Source organism: Argopecten irradians, chromosome 2 (assembly GCF_041381155.1).
Source record: "Argopecten irradians isolate NY chromosome 2, Ai_NY, whole genome shotgun sequence".
Taxonomy (NCBI): domain Eukaryota; kingdom Metazoa; phylum Mollusca; class Bivalvia; order Pectinida; family Pectinidae; genus Argopecten; species Argopecten irradians.
Genome location: NC_091135.1, coordinates 43,523,526 through 43,546,406, shown reverse-complemented (window position 1 = coordinate 43,546,406; position 22,881 = coordinate 43,523,526). Strand labels below are relative to the sequence as shown.

The window sequence follows — 22,881 nt, the reverse complement described above, 5'->3', positions numbered from 1 at the left end:
TGTTTTATTTCACCTGTGAGGTGCAACAATGACAGCAAATATGCATCATGAATACACTTTCAGTATCCTTTTCATCCAAGGTGCTAGCCTTGACACTGTACTGTTTACTTTTGAAAAGAAATTATTTATCTGTTTATCACTTTTGGCCATTGCAGTAGTTCAAGTAGGTAAAGGTCAATTAACTGAATAAACATATTTGTCTTTTACCTAAACTTGCTACTTGCCTACTGTTATGACCCTGGATTCTCTTTCTTATTGGGAAGCAGCTGAAAATTTATTTGCTGAGATGATGCTAAATGAAACAAGATATGCAGACAATAAACTCTTTACCAATATAGATTTAATCAGTCTATATAGAGTCAACAATGACAAACTTAGTGTGCTCAGCACAAGTACACAAATGGATTTCTGTAAGTGGATTTAAAAACATGATCCTACAGACATCGTCTACTTCAGACACCTTCAGACGATAAATGGAGAATTAAAGCTTCTGGAAAAAGGTCAGGTGGCCCGATTCTCAAAATCAAGAGGAAGATCATTCCTAACAAAAAATACTTTTCTCATTGTCTAAGTTGATTTGGAACTTATTGACTAAGGTGCAATGAAAACAATATAGGCAGATATTTTTGAAAAATGAAAATAACTTGCTTTACTTCTAATTTTTAGCAAATTTTTGCCTGTTTTATATGATATGACAAAGTCTATACAATGAATGAAGTATAATTGTATAGAGAATGATTTAAAAAAAAAATCAGTTATAATATTCAGTCTGAATCAGTTTGCAGATTTTAGCAACATATTCTCCCATATCACTAAAACCCTCAATCTCTGTGCTTAAATACATTGTATTGCATAAAATATGAGGAAAATAACCTGTATTTTCATCAACACATATAATTATAGATTTCTATATTAATTCAATCACTATGTTTATAAAACAGTGAAAAGAGACAACATTGTAAATAACTGTAATCTCTCAAACAAAAATTTGTATCAACTCGGTGTAAAAAATTATGGATTTAATATAGGACAGTGGTATTGTATTGTAGTGGTATAGAACAGCTGGGTACATCTACGAAAATTAGATAAGAACTAAGTTTTGAAATACACCTTTTACTTATGAGGATTTCCTTAAAAGAAGAAAAAATATTTAACCCCATTGCAACAATTAATTTTTATCTCCGATCTCACCAGGAGTTTTCTGTGTAAGGAACGATAACACCTGGTAGATTGATATTTTTCTTATGCAGAGTTGTCTGCTCTTGCTTGCTTGTGTAAGCAAACTAGGGGATATCCATATACCGATAAAGACAGAAACATCTTAAATAATAACTATTTCTAACAAGCAAATGGCACCCACAAGGGCAGATAACTCGGCATCAAGAAAAATGATTTGACAGACCGGTAGTGGAATCGACATGTATTACCCATGCTATTAATACTAGTATTAGTAATCACACTTACATTTAAAATTTCATGGGAAATTTTTTTCAAACAACATCATGAAAATTTGGAGACATAAGTGAACAGATTAACAATACAATTGACTCATAATATGAAAAAATCTCAAGTTTCCACTAAAAAAACAATCACACATAATGTTTTATCCAATGTGATGTAAGTTTAGATTGGCTAAAATTGTTTCATATTCAAGTGCCTGACAAATAAATGTGTTGAAAAAAGTAAACCATGTTCACATATAATATATATCCCTTCACCACTCTTTGGGAACACTGAAACATTTTGCTGAAAAACATAGATTGTACGAGAGCACACAATTGGATTTCTACACAACATAACTCACAAAAATGATCACAGTCTGTCAATCAACTTTGTTTCTGAATTTTAGAGATTATGAACAAACATTTCATTCTATAACTCTTCAGCAAATACATGATTTTAATCTCAACAATTACCATTTTGTTCACATTCTAAAAATCTGATTAAAACAAGCCCTATCGACTGTTTTGTGTTTTGGCAGTGGGAAAGCACTGTACAAAGAACGTAGAACATGGAATTACATTATCCTAATTAGAGACATTCCCAATCCAAGGAATGACTTCCCCTTCCATAGATTTCCGGATTACGAGAATTAATATATTGTGTCCGAGTATAAATAAGGAAAAATTTATCACAATGAAATGATTGTAATGCTACAACACTCAGAGGCGATAAACCCAGAAAACAACAGATGTATAGTGAATAATGATGATATATGACCAATAGAAACCTTGTGTTACCTATAACGGCTTAGTATGGATTATCAACTCACATCCCATTTACACATGTATGTTATGTTTATATATACTAGATGTTGATTGGAAATCTATACCAAGCTCTTCTGGTGTTCTGAAAAAAACCGAAATGACCCTAAACCAGCGAGCACTTGTGCAATATGATTCATATCAATATACTATCTCAAATCCTAAGGTGTTTTAGACACCATTTCTTGACACCCCTGTGGTGCCTGCTGACAAAAGTCATGCATCAAAGGGAGGTAACTGAAATAAACTTCCTTTACTATATAAACCAAAATGACAATAAAGCTACTATCAGTTTTACCTCCACTGATTTTCAATGGTATGTAGGTAATGTACCTACCACACTAACATTTTAGCATTATACACATTACATTTACAAAAGTCTCTAAAATGAGACATCCCCAAATGTTCAGTTAACATACAAAGCATGGGCGTAACAATGAACCTGTGATGCCTCCCCCAGCCAGTGTAAGATGTGTATAACCTATCTAGCTTAATGAATATTATGTGATTGATCAGAATTGATTCGTTTACAACGTGATATAAAGTTGTTTACAGTTCACGCTTCACAAATTAGTGGGTTGTAGATACTTGAATGATAAAGAATAAACATAAACTGTGATGAAAATTAACATGACTAACTTTTACATCTCACTCATTCTCTCTCACTAACAAAAAACTATTTATATAAATCACAAAATACAACAATTACTAATTAACTGACTAAAGAGATTTTTTTACTATCACAGATAGCAAGTTTTTGTTTTCTTTCCAAACCATGAGTGGGTATTAAAACTTGAGCTCTGCACTTGGACTCCAGGTTATATGAGAGATTGTGGCAACTTTCATTCATTTTCATCTGAAAATGCCTATAGTTATTAATTTTCTGATCACATAGAAATGCAAAACTATGTATAATAGGTACCAGAACCTATTTAAGGACTTGTGCCATTATAAACTGTACTGTCCTTTGATAAGTTCACAACACATAACACACTGAAACACCCATCCTTTCTAACTACATCTCATAAAATAAATCAGTTTGTATCCCAGCAAGAAGGACAAATGTGAAGGTACTAGATTAAAAGTAATAACTGGAAAGCTCAGTAAATCTTGTTTAACATACTTTTCATAAATATCAATTCAGCCCCAAAGTTCACATTTGAATTCTTATAATTTCAAGACCAGCTAACACAGTTCATTATGAAATTTCAGGTGAAAATGGTCAAATTCTTTTGTTTTAGAAGATGCATAAGTACCAAAATCTTTAAAAAAAAAAAAAAAAAATATTTTGCACTGAGGATAACGAATTATGACAATACCTGCAGAATGCCTCAATTTCATCTTAAACATATAGTTTCTAGCTTTTTATAAAAGTAATAGCTAGATAATCAAATTAAAATATATAAAACTTTATAAACATATCTCTTTTTAAACAATAAGCAAAAACAAAGTGAAAATAATATGATAACAACAAAAATAGGGAAAATTTCTGAATATTGGAAGACAAAAACAAAAGCCGACAAACATTAAACTTTCATACAACCACAGAAAGATACAGATATATTTGGGCATTACAGATGTCATCTAATATAATTTGGCTAATTATCATTCATACAAATGACAATATGATTAATTAGAAATAAGCAGTGTATTATGTATATGCCATGTGTTATTGATGTACTGTAGGTGTTTAATAAGTGTGGGGGTTTAGTACTTTGGTATGCTCATTAGAGCATTGAGTAGATACATACAGAAACTAAAATTGCCTGTAGCAGTTTGTACAATGTCACAATAATGTGAATTAAGATCATCAGTGATGAAAAATAAGCAGATCTTTTCTTGATCACCATTCTGTGTGTAGAAATTTGTCATCACATTAAGGATTACTAGAATTATAATAAGGATTACTGGAATTTGGTTTTGTGTTGAAAACACTCTCTAAAATTTCATCTCAAATATTGTTAGATCATGTTTAAAATGTATGTAGTGTTATTTAAGAGTTTCCAGGGATGTCCATCTTAAACCGGCCCTTTATATTTAAATCAATCAGAGGAACTATTTTCACAGTCTAGCAAATGCTATTTCACAAAGTGTTCCTCATGTGACACACAAAAAAATGCCGTTTTTGGGTGAATTAAAGAACAAGTTGATTAATTTGCGTTGACAGCTTGAGGCGGCTGTGGTATTAAGGACGTAAAGAATGTAGATATAAAGCACCAGATGATAGCTAGGACACTTGGCTGTGGAGGAGGCAGTTCAGCCGGGGCTTGCTGTTCCTCTTCTGTCTGTGCCTCCCCTGTAGGTACCTCGTCTGTTTCCTGATTGGCCTGTGTAAATATATCAAATTGTTAATATGGAAATATCAGTATACTTTAAAGATGCTCCACCGCTGACAAATGGTATTTTTTCACAATAAAAAACAAGATCAGACGATTTAGTATTTTTCTCCAGTTACAAAAGTAACTTACTTTACACCATTCCCACCATTGAAAAGTTTGAGCTTCTAATTTTACTTCAAGTTAAAAATATGAAAAATAATTAATTGCATCCCGAAAAAATTCTGTGACACTATATCCTTTATGGAATGAAGTACTGACTGTGCGCATGCACCAAAGGCGAAATAATTATTTTATATAATTTTTTTTGTGTTAATTAGACATATATATACACGATTAAACACCAATTATTGTTCAAATGATTAACATCATTTATGCTCTGTCGGCGGTGGAGCATCTTTAAAGTCAAGGCTAAATCAAATTTCTTGCTTTGCAAAAATACATTCAGGTCTATCAAATTACTGACCTTATTCACTCTCTCTGTATTTCAAATTTGCAAAATGGGATCAATTTCCCTTATAAGTACATTAAAAGACTGTGTATTATTTAAACATTAGATACTGATAAACCAAAATATTATAGCTTCTGTAAGTTATGGTTTTTCTCAAAGTATTAAAGTAAGTTTCTGCAAGTTATGGGTTTTTTTCTAAGTATCAAAGTATCAAATACTTTTTCTGCACTTGAAAAAGTGAAATCAAGGAAATAGTATTTAATTGACTGATCGCCAGCTGTCAATCAAACTGCATGTGATTTTACATTTTGTATTGTGTATGCTACGATGTTTGCTCTGACATTGAATAGGTACATGTGCGTTTGCGAGCATGAGGTGAAGCTATATACCACCTGGCGATTGGTCAATTGTCAGAACATTTCATATAGGAAATTCAATCATATATCCTGCTTTAAAGTATCAAGCAGATGGGGTTCTCTATCCCAATAAGACTATACAGCTAACCTGTTGTTGTTGTTGTTGTTGTTGTTCCTCTTGTTGTTCTACTGGAGGCTGATCTTGTTGTTGGACGTTTGCTTCCTGTCGATTTTCTGGAACTCTTCTAGCAAGCTGGAACCAGCCAGTCTGATATCTGAAACAGAATAAGACAACTATTTTAAAGGATTATAAAACATACTTGATACGGAAAATTAATGATGTAATCAATAAGACAAAGGCTCTTTGGATATTTCTTTACAATATTGGGCCAGAAAGTATGGTTGTAGCATTGATTTGTACCTTGTATATGCTATAATGTACAGTATTTGGTAGGCCAAACTAACTATCACAACTTTCATTAGAACTGGTTTATTTCCTATATATAATTTAAATCAGAATTTCAATGCACTTTTTGATTAAAATGTACATCCATTTAAACCTATAACCCCAAGGACAACAGAAAGTAAAAAAGTGTGAAAAAAAAATGTGAAAATGAAATCTGAATGTATTTAACCGAAATTTTGTCTAACAAAATTAATTGCTCTATGGGCATTATAATTTTCTTGTGATAATTTTTAAAAAGTCAACTTACAAATAGATAAGGAAAAAGAATGCAAACACAACTAAGAAACGTGTGAAGTTTGAGTAGAAGTAGACGATGCTGATGAGTACAGCAAAGCGAGCGAAGGTATGGACATAGTCTAGCCAGTCTCGCTGTCCGAAATCATCATCGTCATCATCTGCAGCCATCATTCCACCCTGGGCATTCATCACCAAGTTATTTGCATTAGCTTCACCTCCATTGACTGGAGCCTGATTGTTAGGGTCAACCTGATTGGGTGGTGTATCCTCTACTGGTGTTGTAGGTGTGTTGGGAGGTGTAGGGTAGACGCCTGTCTGGTAGCTGTTTACAAATAAATATCATAAAATGATTTATAGATTTTTCTAATTTACCCTGGATACAAAGTAGTATACTAGAAGTATACATACATATATGTTTAAAGATGCTCCACCGCCGACAAATGGTATTTTTTCACTATCAAAAACAGGTGCAAGCGATTTAGTATTTTTCTTCAGTTACAAAAATTTCTTACTTTACACCATTACCTCCATTGAAAAGTTTGAGCTTCTAATTTTACGTCAAGTTAAAAATATAAAAAATAATTAATTGCATCCCGAAAAAATTCTGACGCACTATATCCTACCGTATTTTTGCGCGTATAGTGCGCACTTTTTTTCATAATTTATCAAGTGAAATGTTGGGGGTGCGCACTATACGCAGGTACAAGGCATGGCCAGGTCCTGGGTTATGATCACCGACCGGCAGGTCCGAGCTATGCAGTAACATTTTGTACACGTTGTCGTGAAATCATTATGATTAAATACTTGGATCTTTAAGTCAATGGTCAATGCATATATTCAATATAAAAGGAAAACATCTCTTGAAATTTTTATCTTTAATTCCTTGAAAATCCGTATTGAGAGCACGTGTGTTCATGACCGGGTTCATGTTACGATCGTGAATCTTCAGTAAGGTATCTCCAAATCTAAATGGCTAAATGAATATAGCCTGGAGCTTGAAACGATGTATAAGTGTGTAATTAATTCGTCACATTAGACAGATTACCTTATAAATAAGTTTCTCCAGCATGTGAAAACTTTTGAACTTGCAAATGTTTACGGAAGTGAGTGTAATCCCACATGCAGAGCCAGCAAATTAAATACGAAACTAAAACCTTCCTACATTAACACTGACCAATCGGCACTATAAATGATGGTATGACTGTAAAATTTACTCTTATTACTATCTTTTGAAATGGTTCTGTAAGATATCATCCTGATTTCAATACTAATTGAAATAATTGAGAATACGGAAGCGTGCAGTCAGTAATCAAATATGGCGGCCACCTGTGGTTGATTGGCCTACTCAGTCGGCTTTCCAGCTAATATCTTGGACAATGATTAAATCTAAATGCCGAACAGATACACAATAGACTTGATTGATACCACTTGAAATAACACAAGGTATGGTTAATTATTTGATTGTAAAATCATCGTTGTTGATATCCTCATTATAGTGTCACCGGCAATTCACAAGCTAACTAGGCCTGCCGTTGTGTAAACAAAGTGTCAATCATCGTGTCAAACTCCTCTCGCCAGTTAATTTTAATGAACAGAAGGTTGTTTTAAGCACTGATAAACAATAAGAACCGTTTGATTTTGTTCTTCAAAAGTGCTTGGAGGCAATGCAAAATGTTGTGAACGAAGATACAAAAACTGAGATTTTTTTGGTTAATAATTTTTTTTTTCCAAAATGAAACTCAAAAACGTACCTGCGCACTATACGCGGGTGCGCACTATACGCGCAAAAATACGGTATATGGAATAAAGTACTGTTTGCGCATGCACCAAAGGCAAAATGAAAAAAATATATATTATTTTTGTGTTAATTAGACCTACATAAACACGATTGAACACCAATTATTGTTCAAATAATGAATATCATTTATGCTCTGTCGGCGGTGGAGCATCTCTAATCACTACCTTTGATTGTTTAAGATTTCTTCCTCAAACTCCTAGTGGGAACCAATCAAATGATCAATCATAATGTCCATGAAGTCGCAGAAAATGTGGCCCACCATGGAGTAAATAAAATATAGTTCACTTTGCACCTTGGACCAAGGATTCGAAATAGATGATTTCTAAGCAATTTAATTTTTTTCTTGCAAATATCTTTGACTTATTCATTTGAACAAAAGATGGGGCCTGATATATCATTATGTAACATGATTTACAGTTAGAACACGGATGACTTACTATTGCATGTACTGTGCTGTAGCCATCTGATAGTAGTAGTTCTGCATCATCATCATCATCTGTTCTGGTGTATAGAAAGCCTCAGCACCAGGAGGCATCATCATCTGGGCCATTTGCTGCATCTGAGGCATCTGAGGCATATGGGGCATTTGTGGCATTTGTAAGTTTGCTTGGGGCATCCCACTAAAATAACCAAGACAGGAAATTTACTTCAAGTTAAAGTATTCTGTCTCTGCATACTACAGAGTTATCTCCCTTCTGGGTAGGTATCCATTGTGACATTAACTTTTTGTGAATGAAACTCACAATGTTTTCTCTCAGAAAACTTTGAAAATATGATGTTACGCTTTGAAAACAATACCTACCAGCAAGTGCACACAACTCTGTACCATACAAATACATAATAAAGCATATTAATTGATGCAATTTAATTATTGTCTCTGGGGTATATTAGACACCAAAGACCTCCATACTAGTCTTAATATGGTTAAGAAAACTTCTATTACATTTAAATCTATAATTCGCTGTGATGTCATTTACAGCTAAATACAATACTTTGTCCTAAAAAATTGGTGGAAATATTTTTCTGCTCTTGACAATTAATTAACCTATGACTTAAACAATTGAAAAGTTGTATACCCTTGTGACACCCCAGGTGTTGCTGTTTCTGTGCTGCTATGACCCCTGTGACGTAGACCTTCTGTCGTAGATGTTGTTGTGGGTATCACATTTGTCTGTGTGGGTAAGTTATAACTGGGATCGGACATATGGTATGATTTCCCAGTAGGCTGTTAACAGAGAAAGTATATAGAACCAGATTTTAAGGTATGTATAACAACACATGCATAATTAAGTTCCATCAATCATTGGTTAACCTACTCTTTCAAAAATATATACTTCTTAAACATAACACTATTGAGAACATTTCCAGGAAATTAAGGAGTCCTGATTTATTTGCCAAGTCAAACTTACTTTCAGAATAAATTGATAATTATAATTCTGTATCACAATGTTTTCAGATGATTTGCCCACAATGACTTGTCTTCATTATTTTACATTATCAATGTACAGACTACAGAAAATTTGATGTGGATCTTCATTCTTCATACAGATGTAATGGAACCTAACAGCTTACCTTTTCAAGAAGATTTGTAGTGTTAAAATCAAGCCCTGTTGAACACACAAGATGGACTGTATGTTGGGAGGAACAGCCCTGCAAAATAATTATCATATCATAAATAATTAATGAGGTATAAAATGATACTAATGAAAACAATTAATGTTGAAGTTATATAAATATATATGTACATGTATTTTATTTTTCCTCTACATGCACCAACCCATGCTATAGCTATAGTCTTTTAATGAAATCAAATGCATTCTAAATTAAAGACTATACTTAAATTACATGGTCTCATAATTATGGTATCAGAAGTCTTGTTATATCAAATTACCTGTGGCTGTCTCAGCACATCTTTTAAGGTGGCATCATCTGGTAGAAGCTTGCCTGAATATATCAACTTCTGTTGAGTTTCTTTCTGTTTAAAAGAATAAACAACCATTGGATATAAACTAATGTGTTAAATTGATGAGTTAATATTCCAGACTTGAAATTCTGTCTCATAGCAAAATATTTGTGTGCACTTTCTTTAGTGGATTGGAGCTTTGATATTGTTTCATAGATATATAGAAATTAATATTCATCTCAAGTTTATCGTGGTTAGATGATGAAGCAATATAGTTGACAATTATACATTTACATAAATATTTGTTGTTTTTATAAATATTCATGGTTTCACAGCAACACAGATTGTACAGTTACCGTGCACACACTGGTGACCGTAATATATATTACGGTCATCAAAGATCACTCTAGGATGCCGGCAAAATTGGTTAGATTTGTTTTTTGGCTGATTTTGATGGTATATGATGACGTTAAAAGTTTTCCATTGCTTTCCGAAGGAAGATTTTAACATGCTGTATCTAAAAATCATATTGGTTTACACAGAAAATGTATGGCATAATGCTTTTAACATAATAGAGGCTAGAAATATATCTCTGAGAAATTACCTGTTAGTCCAAATGAAAAAGAAGTAAAATAAATATTACAGTATAACAGTAGGAATTAACGTTACATGTGTACATGTACATTAATTCTTATGATGATATGATAATATTAGCTTTGCTATAAACCTACATTGTATTTGAGTATAGATTGCCGTGATCACAAAACCCTGTTTTTTTTTAATACTTACTGGTTTACTAGGATAGACATTTTCTAGGTGTTTCTTCAGCTTCCTTACAGTCCATCCTAACATGCATTCCACAGTCTGATCTTCAAGTCTTTGGTTTGGAGCTTTTATAACTAAAGTTATAGGGCTATCACCCAAGTCCATTTTTACACAAACAATATCTAGGTCTCAATCTTGTTCTGTTGATGTCTGAATGCAAACAAATAATCAATTTCTACAAGTAGATTCTTCTCAAAATATTTTAACAACACGACATCAAAAGCTGAAAACGAAACTGTGTTGTGATGAAATCTTCTAATCGTTGGTGACACGGTTGTATAATACATTTACCAGTCCTTGAAGCTTGTTACGGGGTCTGAATTTCGTGTATTCAGCTTCTCTGAAGATAGTGATAGGTCTGGTTTCTTTTAAAATACCCGAAAATGGTTATTGAATGCCAGAATGACACCCAAACCAAAACACTGAATGATGACGTCACGATTTGGACACGGAACAAGGAGTTGTCGTAATCTGATTGGTTTAAATCGACGCGAAAATGTGCATTTCTTTGTCCTCACAATAAAAAGAACAACACTTTATTTTTTATAAAGTCTATAAAGTGTGAATTATATTCTAAATGATCATGAAAATAAATATAATTTAAATATATTTTCTAGAACTATAAAGTTTCACGACACTGTAGGGGCGACAACTCGCATTTATAATCCGTACTTTAACGTTATGTGTTGTTGCTGGAGTTCAAGTTCATCGTGCAACAGACATTACTGAAGTCTATAACAGCTTTGAAACAGATTAACGGTTACATCAAATTGATGGAATTGTGAAGATTTATGTAGAATCTTTTCGCCTGAAAAAGGGACAATGAATTGGATGAAAATTGTCGTCGGAACAGTGACTTTCGTAGTGCCAGCTACAGTGACTTTCCTGAACACAATCGCCTATGTTGCAGAGGTTCGAGGAAATTCGATGGAACCTTGTTTAAACCCATCGTTTTCAAAATATTCGGACTATGTGTGTCTTAATAAGTGGAAAGTGAGGGGCTATTCATTTGAGAGGGGCGAAATAGTATCTCTACTTTCACCAACCGATAAAGGTGTCAAGTTGATCAAGAGGATTGTTGCTTTGGAAGGAGACAGCATTTGGACCAGAGACAAGAAGAAACGCGTGAAAATTCCCCGGGGTCATATATGGGTTGAAGGTGACTACAGGACGAGTTTGGATAGTAACAGTTTCGGACCTGTTCCTTTAGCATTGGTCAATGGACGTGCAACTCGCATTGTGTGGCCGCCGAATCGATGGCAGAAGTTACCTGTGACTCCACTTTCACACGACCGAGTTTGTCCTTGTTACAGTCATTGAATAATGAATATTCCTACACATTATGCAGTCGTGAAAAGATATGACGTCAACTCACATGATAGACATAAGGATGTACATTGACATGTTTTTTATGTAAAAGTGTCATTTCCAGTTGTACTATATCGTATATAATATATCCAGTACTCAATTGTACATGTACCGTGCATGATTTTTCTAAAGAGGATGAGGGTCACCAAGATGAGAGATTGCCATGCATTGTTTTGACAATGCACACTACACGGACTGTCTATGTCTGTGACATAATAACTGTTAATTAGGGTAGCCAATGCAAGTTTGGGCAAACATTGAACTTTGCACACATGATAATTTCATCAGCATTCTGTGACACATAAAATATAGATCATATTACTTTGTATTTTATCCATATCATCTTCATTAGAGATATAGATATTTGTCCTTATATATAGGCCTTTTTTGGATTGTATGGATCATTTCAAATCTAGTCATACGTTGTATCTACTGTGGATGGTTTTATTACGTTACTATAAACAGTAATAAGAAGAATGAATGATGTTTGAAAAATATGGAATGTCTTCAATTTCAGATCCATTTGTTAGAACATGACATTTACAACACAGCTATCTCTTCAAAAGTGCTGTGCATCGCAGACAAAACTACTGTAATCACTTGTCATTAAAATATTGTTTGAAAGCCTCATCAAACTATTGTGAATTATTTTTAATACAACGCATGTAGCGTTGTATTATTGCTATTTGGTTTACTATTGATTTGTAGGGTTTCTTGAACCTCTTGAACCATTTCATTCATAAACTTCCATTCATAAATTCACTATTTATTGAATAATATTCCTTTGGACCCATCAGTAGTCATGGGAAGACTGCCTTCTGATTGGTAGAATACACAGAGTGTTATATAATACACAGCACCATCTAGGTCAACTGTACCTTATACCAGTACTCCCAGACTGTTGCCTGCTGGTGACTCCTCTGTCCAACTTACATAATTCAAATTGGACTTACTATCTAAGGCTTATAGACCTGAGAGTTATAAAGTAAACTAATAAGATTTCTTTATGTGTACCTTAAAATGATGTTTTTAATTGCTTGTTAAAAACAGATCTGAGGTAAAGCCAATATTACTTGTAAGGCTGTCCTCGTGTGTATGTGTGCATGGTTTTACCAAAATAAGTGTATGTGCAACATTATAAGAAACAAGAGTATAGGATAAAAATCCACAATCTCCTTTGGAGGTGTCATGACCTGTACTTTGTAGAAACTCCATTTAAACATCGTGTAGCTCACTTACTTTAACCGTCACCGCCATGTTCATTTTTCTCTCGGAACGCTTCTAGTCTTTACATATCATGACTACATTATGCAAATTATGTAATGTTGTGCTTGTGGGTAAACTCGAGAAGCGTTCCGAAGAACAAATGAACATGGCGGTGACGGTTAAAGAAAGTGAGCTACACGATGTTTAAATGGGGTTTCTACAAAGTACGGGTCATGACACCTCCAAAGGAAATTGTGGATGGACACAGTTATGGGTACTGTTTACCACCACAAGCGCAGATTTTGTGATTTTGGCTTGTTTTTTTGAGGTGCCCATTAGAGCCGAGACGACATTTCGACCGGTCAGGGAAATGTCTACCTAGCATATTTTTCGTAAATTTCCCGATTCATCAAGCCATAACTTCGTAAATACTTGGCGAAATTTGTTCACCAAGCACTCAATGGAAAGATAAATTATTTCTCTTTAAGGTAAGATATCCGTCAATGTTGTATAGAACTCATTTATTAAAATAATCACGCTTTTAAAAAAAAATAGGTCCGTTTTTCTCTACTGCCGAGTTCATACCCTTGATACTATCACAGGCGTCTGCATCTGGTTTTGGAAAAATACAATGTCCTACCCCTACTATGTAGTAGGGATAGGTTATTATATTTTTTATCAAACCAGAAGCAGACGCCTGTGATACTATAATATAAACATATGTATACTGTTGGTTTAAAAAAAATCGTGCCAGGTCCCTGTGGTAGTTAGTCTATACTAATCATGAACCAGAAATCCTAACATTTTGTCGTGAAAATTAGCCCTAGTTTTGGTCTTTGGTGTATATCCGTAAATTTTTACCTAGTTGAGTTTTAACCAATGTCAAGTAACTCGATTATTGAAGATCCAAAAAAAAAAAAAAAAAAAAAAAAAAACTGAATGTCAATGAACCTTGTCACCTTTAAAGTTGAGCTACCGACAGTGGCTTTGTTAGACCGTATCATTTTGAAACTCTTTTTAAGTTGTGCCAAATTCTCAGTTTGTGTAAATACTTTTCATAAGATTTACGAAAGCTCTAATGCACGGTCACTGAAAACACAATTTGGTTCTGGTTCTGGTACCGTATTAGCAATATGTCGTCATTGTTTAAGGATTAACCTCTAACTTTGTTTAGTATGAGATGATAAACCCAACGGAACACGAGGTAAATTATGTATACGTTTATGCAAATATTACTATATATCCATATAAGCAAATAATGGCTTTCCAATGATGTTACACTGATGATAAGATACTGTTGAGTTTCTCCGTTTTGGCCTTTCCTTGAGTGTTCCCCACTTCTGAAAAGCTAATGGGTCTGCGTCTTATCCGCCGAAGTTAGCAATTGTCGAACTTGGACAGATCTTGAATGGGTGACCACTCACTGGGCTATCGTCTGGGTAAGTTCCAATGTACATTTGATGGCAGGTAACGGCTTCGAATCAGACAGTATGTATATGGAAAGCACCATGTCCGGAGAATCATGAGGTGGTATCACCGTAGCATTAGAAAGAGATAGTTTTTGTTAGCGATTAAAAAGGGAGTACGAGTGTCAATCCATGGACTGAATGAATGCTGCTCCCTTGTGTATACCACAAGTAAGTTGCAGACACGAAATTCTGTAAATTTTGAAGTTTATGCTCTTGCTTGGCGCCCATGGGCCAGCATAAAGGTACTGGTACTACTTTAACTAGTCGTTCCGCTTCTTGTTAGCATGAACGACGACTGTTCTTTTATAAACTCTGATGTGTCATTGCGAGAATGCAATTTTAATGTACGATTAGAATTTTGGATAAATATAATGTGATAATGTTTATAAGAAGAATAGGAAGTCTATTTAGAATAACTGGTAGTAAAATAGAATTTAGTAAAATAGAATGGCCATTAGCGATATCTATGTAACAGCAATTTATTATAAGACTCGTGTCATTTTTTGTAAAGGAGGCATAATCTTTTTGTAATGTTTTTATAGATAGTCCATATCCAAAGCTACAGAAATAAGATTTTTTATAGAAAGTCCATATTCAAAGCTAAAGAAATATTTTTTTTATAGATAATCCATATTCAAAGTTACAGAAATAAAATGTTTTAACTGTTTAAGACAAGTATTTCACACATTGATACATATATCAATATGAAGAAACAAGAATACGTACACGTAAATTATTTAGACCCATATGTCTATATTTACATGCTCATATCTTGTTAATGATGTTATGCTCCAATATTACACTATATCCAACAATAATGATTTTACAATATATAGACAAAATAAAATGTATATCAATATTTTTATTTGAACACAAAATTAAATATTAGATACTCGTGAATCGATATGATATTTAACGATATAAAACATTTTGACCATTCCGTGTAGGTTTCAATCTTTACTGAGAATCATGTTGGCGATTCCCTGAAACAGACGTAAAACAAAGTCATTAAACCGAAAGTTTGCGGCGTAATTGTATAAAGGGAATACTCATTTATCGAATTTAAGAACACGATTTTGAATATGAAATATTGAATATCAACTTTTTAAGAGGGTTCACTTTTTTTTCTAAAATTAGTTATAAGAAATAGTAATCCAAACATGAAAAATGTTTCACTTCCGCCCTAATATTTGGCATGAAATTAGATGTTAAAAAGATGTTAAAGAATTTGTTAGATTTTGATGCTATCAGGGTTACAGAATGTGTGTTTCAAAATATTGTATTAAATCATTTGATTTAAAAGGTATTGAGCAGCAGGCTATGCCTATATAAACCCTCTCCCTGATGTGATGTGTGTTGATAACGACATTGATAGTTCTTTGAACAGTACCTTGTATTCGGACCAGGAATTTTCATTGATTTGGAAATGGTCGTATTCTTCAAAGTCCTTGACTTGTACAGGTACGCCCCTTTTCTTCAAGGCCTACAACACGATGTTATGTGTATAATCAATAGACATATGCGTTAAAATCTGATCTACGACAAAGCAATGAAATTGATAACTACTCAAAGAATACAAAGGCCACACGCAGAGTTCAGAATAGTATTTATACACACTTAAAACATGGCTATGATGTCATCTTTTGTTGTCCCCAGTACCTTATTTAGACTATTGTTCAAGTACTTGTTCTGTCTGTAGATTAGTACACCTTTCACTGTTCATTAGTTTACCTGTAGCTGTAGATTAGTTTCAACTAATCTACAGTTCCAGGTAAACTGTACAATGAAAGGTAGAGAGTGACACTACATGCAGCATTGTAAAATTGGACAGATAAATAACAAATAAATGTAATCAAATTCAACATAAATGTAATAGAAAACTTCAATAATACATATTATTACATATTTTCTGTTTTATATATTGATTCTTGGACATCGGAATAAATCCAATCACATCAACCACAACGCATAAAATTACTCCTTGTGTTGAAAATCAAGACTCCTTAGTATTTCGATAGCACAGACATTCCTACAATAATGTTTTAATTTTAGATAGATATGTGTACTTTCCTTGTTTGAATATTGAATGAATGCTTTCGGTTTATTTCCCAATAATTTCACTGTTAATTGCTTCATTTCTTGAATACATACACGTAACACATAAATCCACGTTTTCCAAATTGAATAATTTCGGTATAATTCCTTATCCAAGAATCACACAAAGCCTACTGAACTAATTTGAAATTTTAAGCATTCTTTTCATCACTTTGCCGTTTTCAATGAATTTCAATGTAGTTTCCTTTAGAATCCATTCTAAAAATTTGATAATCATTTTAGATAGTTTGACTTCGTAAAGATCTGATCTGCACTGTCTGCCATGTTGCCTCTTGTACAGCTCCACTCAGAATGAAGAGAATTCAAACTCACGACAAAATTCTTTGGTAAAAACATTGGTATGGAATTTCATGAAAATTTCATGCAATGCATGCACGGCCAGAGTAGACATATTACAACAGTTACTATGCTGACATTGTCTAGTGTCAAAGATGGGTGTCGATTAGTTACACAATAGCTATAGTTAGCATTGTACATCAGATTGCCATGTTTTAAGTAAGTGTTTCTCCTATACAGAACTCATTATAACATGCTTTAACATTTTGTTCCCGATTCTTTTTCTAAGGAGTGTTTTTTAACCTACATTTGAATGTCGGATGCTGCTAATCATGAGGACGCGTACCTTTCCGGACTACATGACTCCGCTCTTTTCTATGTTTTATCTCATACTGGCACCTTTTTATTCGATTAAGGGTGTTTTTATTTTATCTTATTTTTATTTTATTTATCTGTAATGTTTTCTGTTTTCGAATAGTTACCTCGACAAATTGGATACTTTGCTGTCTGAATGCTGGTGTGTCATTTTCACCCATCACGGCCATTAACTTCCTGTGTCTACTAAGAGAAGCTATGGCGTCCACGTGTCTACATGGGCTACACTCCCAGGCCACATCTCTTGAAATACGAACAAAAATTAGATAGTGTAATATGCTATACAAAACATAAGAACAAAACTACGCTTATGCTTTAATATCTTTCCAAACGAGACGTTGCCTACTGTTGCTGCTTATTTTGTCATAATGTCAAGAATCTGTACCTTGTTAGTTTTAGTGGGTCGCCGATGTAGGTATCTACTAATGGACGGAGGTCGAACACACCCGCTACCAGAACTGCACCTGGTATGTAAAAGTATGTAAGTAAATATCTCATGACATAAAAAACAATGTAGGTACGCAATAATAAGAAATGCTAAATGGAAAACTCATGCTAGTGAAAAAAATCCTTTTGAAACTGCAGCTGATATGAAAAATAAAACGCAAAAATAAAGACTTAGTAATAACCGCAAATATACAAAAATAGAAAATAAGATAATAAAAAAAATAAAGAAAAACGTTTTAAATCATATACCTTTAAGTAAGTCCTTGGATACACCTAATTCTTTTGTCCAATCAACACTCAGCATCATAGCAGCCAGGTGTCCTCCGGCACAGTGACCCCCAACATACACAGATCTGGCCACCAAGGTAACATAAAACGTGATATGATACTCATAATACAATAACTCACGCATTACATGTAATCCATGAAGGAGTATATCATCTAAAAGCGTATACATTGTACCGCAAATGTTATGATTTTGAGAGGAGTTACAGCATCAATCAAATGTATTCTATTGACATTTAACATTTTTTTTTATTTGGAAACTGAAAACTTCAATAACTGAAGTCTATAAAGAGCAGTAACTAAATATATAGTTTACCTTTTGAAGCAATTGTACTTAGTGTGAGCACAAAATAAAGAAAAAAATTTTTTGGAATGTTAATGGAACTTTCAGCATTGAAATTTCTCAATTACGTACGCTCACAACCAACACAAACAATCAGTATCTGTTCAAAATTTAACTTACCGTGATCCACGATTATTCGCCCATTTCAAAATATAAGACATGGCCTTCTTCACCTCGCATACGATTTCTGGCATGTCCACTAAAATTGAATATGCCCAGTTAACAAAGTAGCAATTGAGAATTATTTCATTATCTGTATCAATACATTGTATCTGTCATATTCTATCAACAATGAAGAAACTAATAAAGTTTTCAATGGTTGACGTATCTTTACGAATATCTATTTTTTCGCTCTTTTTGCTAGCACTTTTGTAAAAACACAACTGTGTTTTTTTTTAAGTATATTTTCGACATTGAGAAACTGAATAGATTCTATGAAGAATCTTGTTCCTACCTTCCGGTGCCTTGTGGTATCCAATCACAATCACTATGATTCCAGCGCTCATCAGAGGGGGCGCCATGAAACTAGACACTTCTCTCCTGCAGAGGGAATAAAAATATTACCTGTTAATACTTTTATCATTATTGTCATTATAATAATTTATGTATTTAACTCCGTCAAAAGAATACAAATGCAATTACGAATTAGGTTTTTATCTACACTGCAATACTTCAAAATATATTTACATTAAATGAAGGATGTTAAATTGTGCCATCAGCATAATATCTTCAAAAATATACAGCTGGCCCAAAGGTACCTTTCACTATCTTGTATGCTAATTTATTATGATATACATGTACTTACATATTTCATACATAATATATCATTCTTGAATATTGATTGTTTCATTAAGAATAATTTAGACCATTTGTAGTTTTCTCGAATAATAACTAGATATATTTCCTTTTTGCACGGAAAAATCTCATCAGCCTAGTATAAATGAATTTTGATTTTAAATCAAGTTTTCACATAATGATCAAGGTAACTGATTTCTGGTGTGTAAATGTAATTGTACCTACCCCATCATAGCCCAGTCACCTCCGTGTAGATAACATAGGATGGGTGCACCTGTGTGGTCGATGAAGAATGCATATCATTATAGAGAAAACCGTGAATTCTCAAGCACATTAATTAAACGCGATTACTCAAATGTGTAAGAATTATGTGATATACACTTTATTTTGAAAGGGGATATTATCGAAGCTTTAAACTGTTTTATTTAAAAAAACGAAGAGAGTAGAGTAGATGTATTCACAAACATAATTACTGATATAGGCAGATAAGAAAAAACCTGATATCGATATTGTTTATTTTTTATTGTCTTGATATATTGATGTAATTTCATCAATAATGAATACTTTAAGCGCAAGCATTGTATAAGTTAAATTTGTTACTGATATTAGTTTGTTTAATAGTAAGCATTGTTGATATTAGTTTGTTTAATAGTTAGCATTGTTGATATTAGTTTGTTTAATAGTTAGCATTGTTGATATTAGTTTGTTTAATAGTAAGCATTGTATGTTAGAATTCCTGATCTTCTCCTTTTATTACCCTAACCTTAAAGCGCCATTGGCCTGCCTACCTGCTGGTAATGTCTGTCCGCCGAATATGTCTAATTTCTCCAGAGGTTTGTCGCCATATGATATATTTAGAGCACACTCCAAGCTTTGTTTGGCTTGTTCACTTCCTGGTTAATCAGTATAACAGGCATTTTAAATGTAACAAGAATTGGCTTAACACTTTACTTTATCTTAAAGTTGACGATAACTTCACCAGGTTAGGTTTGTTGCACAGAAATTGTTTGCGACAAAATAAGAATATAATTTACAACATACGAATGTTGGCCAGAACCTCAATATTGTTCTCCATCGTAATTCGGCATTGCTTACCACAAATAATGCATGGTATCAAATAATACCATAGTATGTTTTTCCCTATGGTACAGTATTTGAATGATGTGATATATAAATAGCATCACCTTTTGTAAGTAAACTGATGTGGTGTTCCACGAATGCGGCCGGTGGACTGATCCTGGTGAACCATTTGGAAGGAGAGTATTGTAACTCGCGCTCCTGAGGGACAAAATATTCCCTTATAGAATGTAGTTTTCATAATCAATCTATTTATGATCTATGAGCTCTTTTGAAGCTGTATGTACCCGTACAGCAGTAAAGGAGTCCCCATAAAACTATTGTAAAGAAAACAATTAGTACAGGATATTTAGAATAGTAAAAAAAGAGGAATTGAAGCACAGAGGGCTTCTTTGTCGTCTATAAAAACAAATCATTAATGGCTAGTTCTGAGTTATCGCTGTTGAATTAATTTGATAAAATTCTAAATAGGACATGATTATACGAGACCCGTCTTTGTCATCCTCTATATGGACATTATATGGGTTACTATCACTCGTGATATCCATCCCTGCACTATTTCATAGCAAACTAAAGGCTCTGCACGTGTGCGATCATAGATAAATTGTTTGGTCTTTTAATGTAATCAAAAGAATTGGATGATGATACACTGTGTTTGATTGTGTGACTTTTAAGTCGAACGTCCCTCTCTATATAGTCTTCAAAGGATGTCACTGCAGGCCTATGATTGATAAGTTGTTTTTCTTCTGAATTGTAATCAGTTTTGCTTTGAAACATTGCATGGGTGGATATTACGACAGTGATAGTAACCCATAAGATAAAGAGGATGATTTTTCAAGAAAGAATTATGTTTCAAAGTTATTTTGTGTTTAAATAATAGGAGATAATGACAGATACACAGTCTGAATATTTTTTTATGCGCAGCTTCACTTAATTCACGTTAAACAATGCGGAAATCAAACCTTCCTCGTTTGTTGCATAAAGGTTTCGTCCCATTCGGATGTCATGTCTCTGTGTTACTAAACAGAAAATATAACAATAAAATCAAACAATATCATCAGATAGAGGGCTCAACATTGTAGGACAATAGTTGATTACATCAATTATATCTAGAACATTAAACGAATTTTAGCATCCATCTACTTCTGCTTATATTTACCAGTTATTTTACCAGGACAAATATCGCGATTTTTTGGAGAAAAAAGAACACACTTTAGACTTGATATCTATAATAAGTGATGCAATTCACAGCAATATTCTTTGTCCTAACTAAATATCTTTGTGCCTCAGCTTTATAGAAAAGGATCTTTGTTTAATATCTTAGTTAAAGATCGTAATATACAACAAAAAACACCTCTGGTTCGTAATACAATAAATGCAAAGCTCGCCTCTGGAAGCCATTAAAGAAGTAAGATATTATTTTGCAAGAAGAAGTTTACAAATTGGGCCTTTTGAAATTTTCAAAATCCGGTGTTTTGCTCCTAAAATGAATGCCCATATCAATAACATATAATCATAAGAACCTATGTAAACCAAGGCGGAAACCAATGTCTATTCTAATGCAAAATCCAAACTGGCAAATAAGCCATCTTGAAATTCTCCAAACTTTTCATCCTTTAAATATTTGTCCATACCAAAAGCAAGACTTACAAACCTATATTAATGTAGAAATTAATATCAGCTGTTATGGATAACAAGTTGTTCACACTTACACCAAAACCTTAACCAGGTAAATTTGAATAATTTAACAGCGTTGAACACATGATAATTAACATTTAACAAGCAAAGTATTTTAAATCTTAAATCGAAGATGTACGTTTCAGTACACTATGATAATGGTATAGTTAACACTTACCCGTCCGTTTGTATACTGCCACAGCCGAATGAAATAAGACAATGTCTGACGTCAAACTTGACACCGGCGACAGAACATCAGGTTCACTTCAGATGAAGGATGGTGTCCTCTGTAGACAATGATATATTCTGTCCATTTGTTCATTCTGTCATAAACATGACCCACTTGGTCGTGTCTCAAATACACACTTAGTATTGTCGCAGATGTCTCAGATATGACACCGTTCAGCCACTACTGGTATGTTGAGATAGCAGTTATATAGTCTGCTTCCTTACCTGCATTTTACCTGTGATTCCCAACATTACCAGGATTTCACGTTTAAAGAAATGTAGAACATTATCATTGAAATCTATTTTTTAATATATTTAGAAATCATTTAGCATTTTGGTTGTATGCGATAATTAAGGCTATACAAATAATAAAGGTATTATAAAATTTCAGTAGTGATGGTGAATGGTCCAAGCATATCAATAATATTTATACCCAGGCCTCTAAAAGAACTTAATATTTTAAGAATACTTAAACACAATGTAGATAGAAAAAGCATTTAAAATAAATATTTATACGTCCTGTTTTGAAATATTGTGATGTCATTTGGGATAATTGTACAAAACAGGATAAAGACTTATTATAA

The 22,881-nt window shown here is 33.4% G+C and overlaps 3 protein-coding genes across 3 annotated transcripts; 1 reads left to right on the top strand and 2 right to left on the bottom strand.

The window, feature by feature from the left end:
- Positions 1-322: 322 nt before the first annotated feature.
- Positions 323-11,098, bottom strand: LOC138315609 (homocysteine-responsive endoplasmic reticulum-resident ubiquitin-like domain member 2 protein). The gene is made up of 8 exons (XM_069256751.1): positions 10,601-11,098; positions 9,800-9,883; positions 9,481-9,558; positions 8,985-9,133; positions 8,346-8,528; positions 6,121-6,432; positions 5,556-5,682; positions 323-4,591 (listed from the first exon to the last, which is right to left on the bottom strand). Exons 1-8 carry the CDS (start codon positions 10,739-10,741, stop codon positions 4,415-4,417), a joined length of 1,251 nt encoding a protein of 416 aa, XP_069112852.1. The 5' UTR covers positions 10,742-11,098; the 3' UTR covers positions 323-4,414.
- A 196-nt stretch (positions 11,099-11,294) lies between these two features.
- Positions 11,295-12,633, top strand: LOC138315608 (mitochondrial inner membrane protease subunit 2-like). Its single transcript, XM_069256749.1, has one exon. The coding sequence runs from the start codon at positions 11,459-11,461 to the stop codon at positions 11,954-11,956; it is 498 nt and encodes a 165-aa protein (XP_069112850.1). The 5' UTR covers positions 11,295-11,458; the 3' UTR covers positions 11,957-12,633.
- Positions 12,634-15,521: 2,888 nt separating this feature from the next.
- Positions 15,522-22,587, bottom strand: LOC138315607 (kynurenine formamidase-like). The gene is made up of 12 exons (XM_069256748.1): positions 22,248-22,587; positions 21,355-21,411; positions 20,500-20,593; positions 20,104-20,208; positions 19,541-19,589; positions 18,975-19,060; positions 18,641-18,719; positions 18,142-18,245; positions 17,831-17,909; positions 17,553-17,688; positions 16,070-16,162; positions 15,522-15,662 (listed from the first exon to the last, which is right to left on the bottom strand). Exons 2-12 carry the CDS (start codon positions 21,397-21,399, stop codon positions 15,630-15,632), a joined length of 903 nt encoding a protein of 300 aa, XP_069112849.1. The 5' UTR covers positions 21,400-21,411; positions 22,248-22,587; the 3' UTR covers positions 15,522-15,629.
- Positions 22,588-22,881: the final 294 nt, after the last annotated feature.

Bases quoted from the DNA above. Each gene is read 5' to 3' on its own strand.
- LOC138315609 (XM_069256751.1), bottom strand. From the start codon at position 10,741: ATGGACTTGGGTGATAGCCCTATAACTTTAGTTATAAAAGCTCCAAAC. The intron at 9,134-9,480 runs GTAAGCTGTTAG...CTCTGTTAACAG, and splicing joins CTACAAATCTTCTTGAAAAG to CCTACTGGGAAATCATACCA. The intron at 6,433-8,345 runs GTAAGTCATCCG...ATTTGTAAACAG, and splicing joins ACAGCACAGTACATGCAATA to CTACCAGACAGGCGTCTACC.
- LOC138315608 (XM_069256749.1), top strand. From the start codon at position 11,459: ATGAATTGGATGAAAATTGTCGTCGGAACAGTGACTTTCGTAGTGCCA.
- LOC138315607 (XM_069256748.1), bottom strand. From the start codon at position 21,399: ATGACATCCGAATGGGACGAAACCTTTATGCAACAAACGAGGAAG. The intron at 19,590-20,103 runs GTAGGCAGGCCA...TCGACCACACAG, and splicing joins CGGACAGACATTACCAGCAG to GTGCACCCATCCTATGTTAT. The intron at 19,061-19,540 runs GTAGGTACAATT...TTCCCTCTGCAG, and splicing joins GGTGACTGGGCTATGATGGG to GAGAGAAGTGTCTAGTTTCA.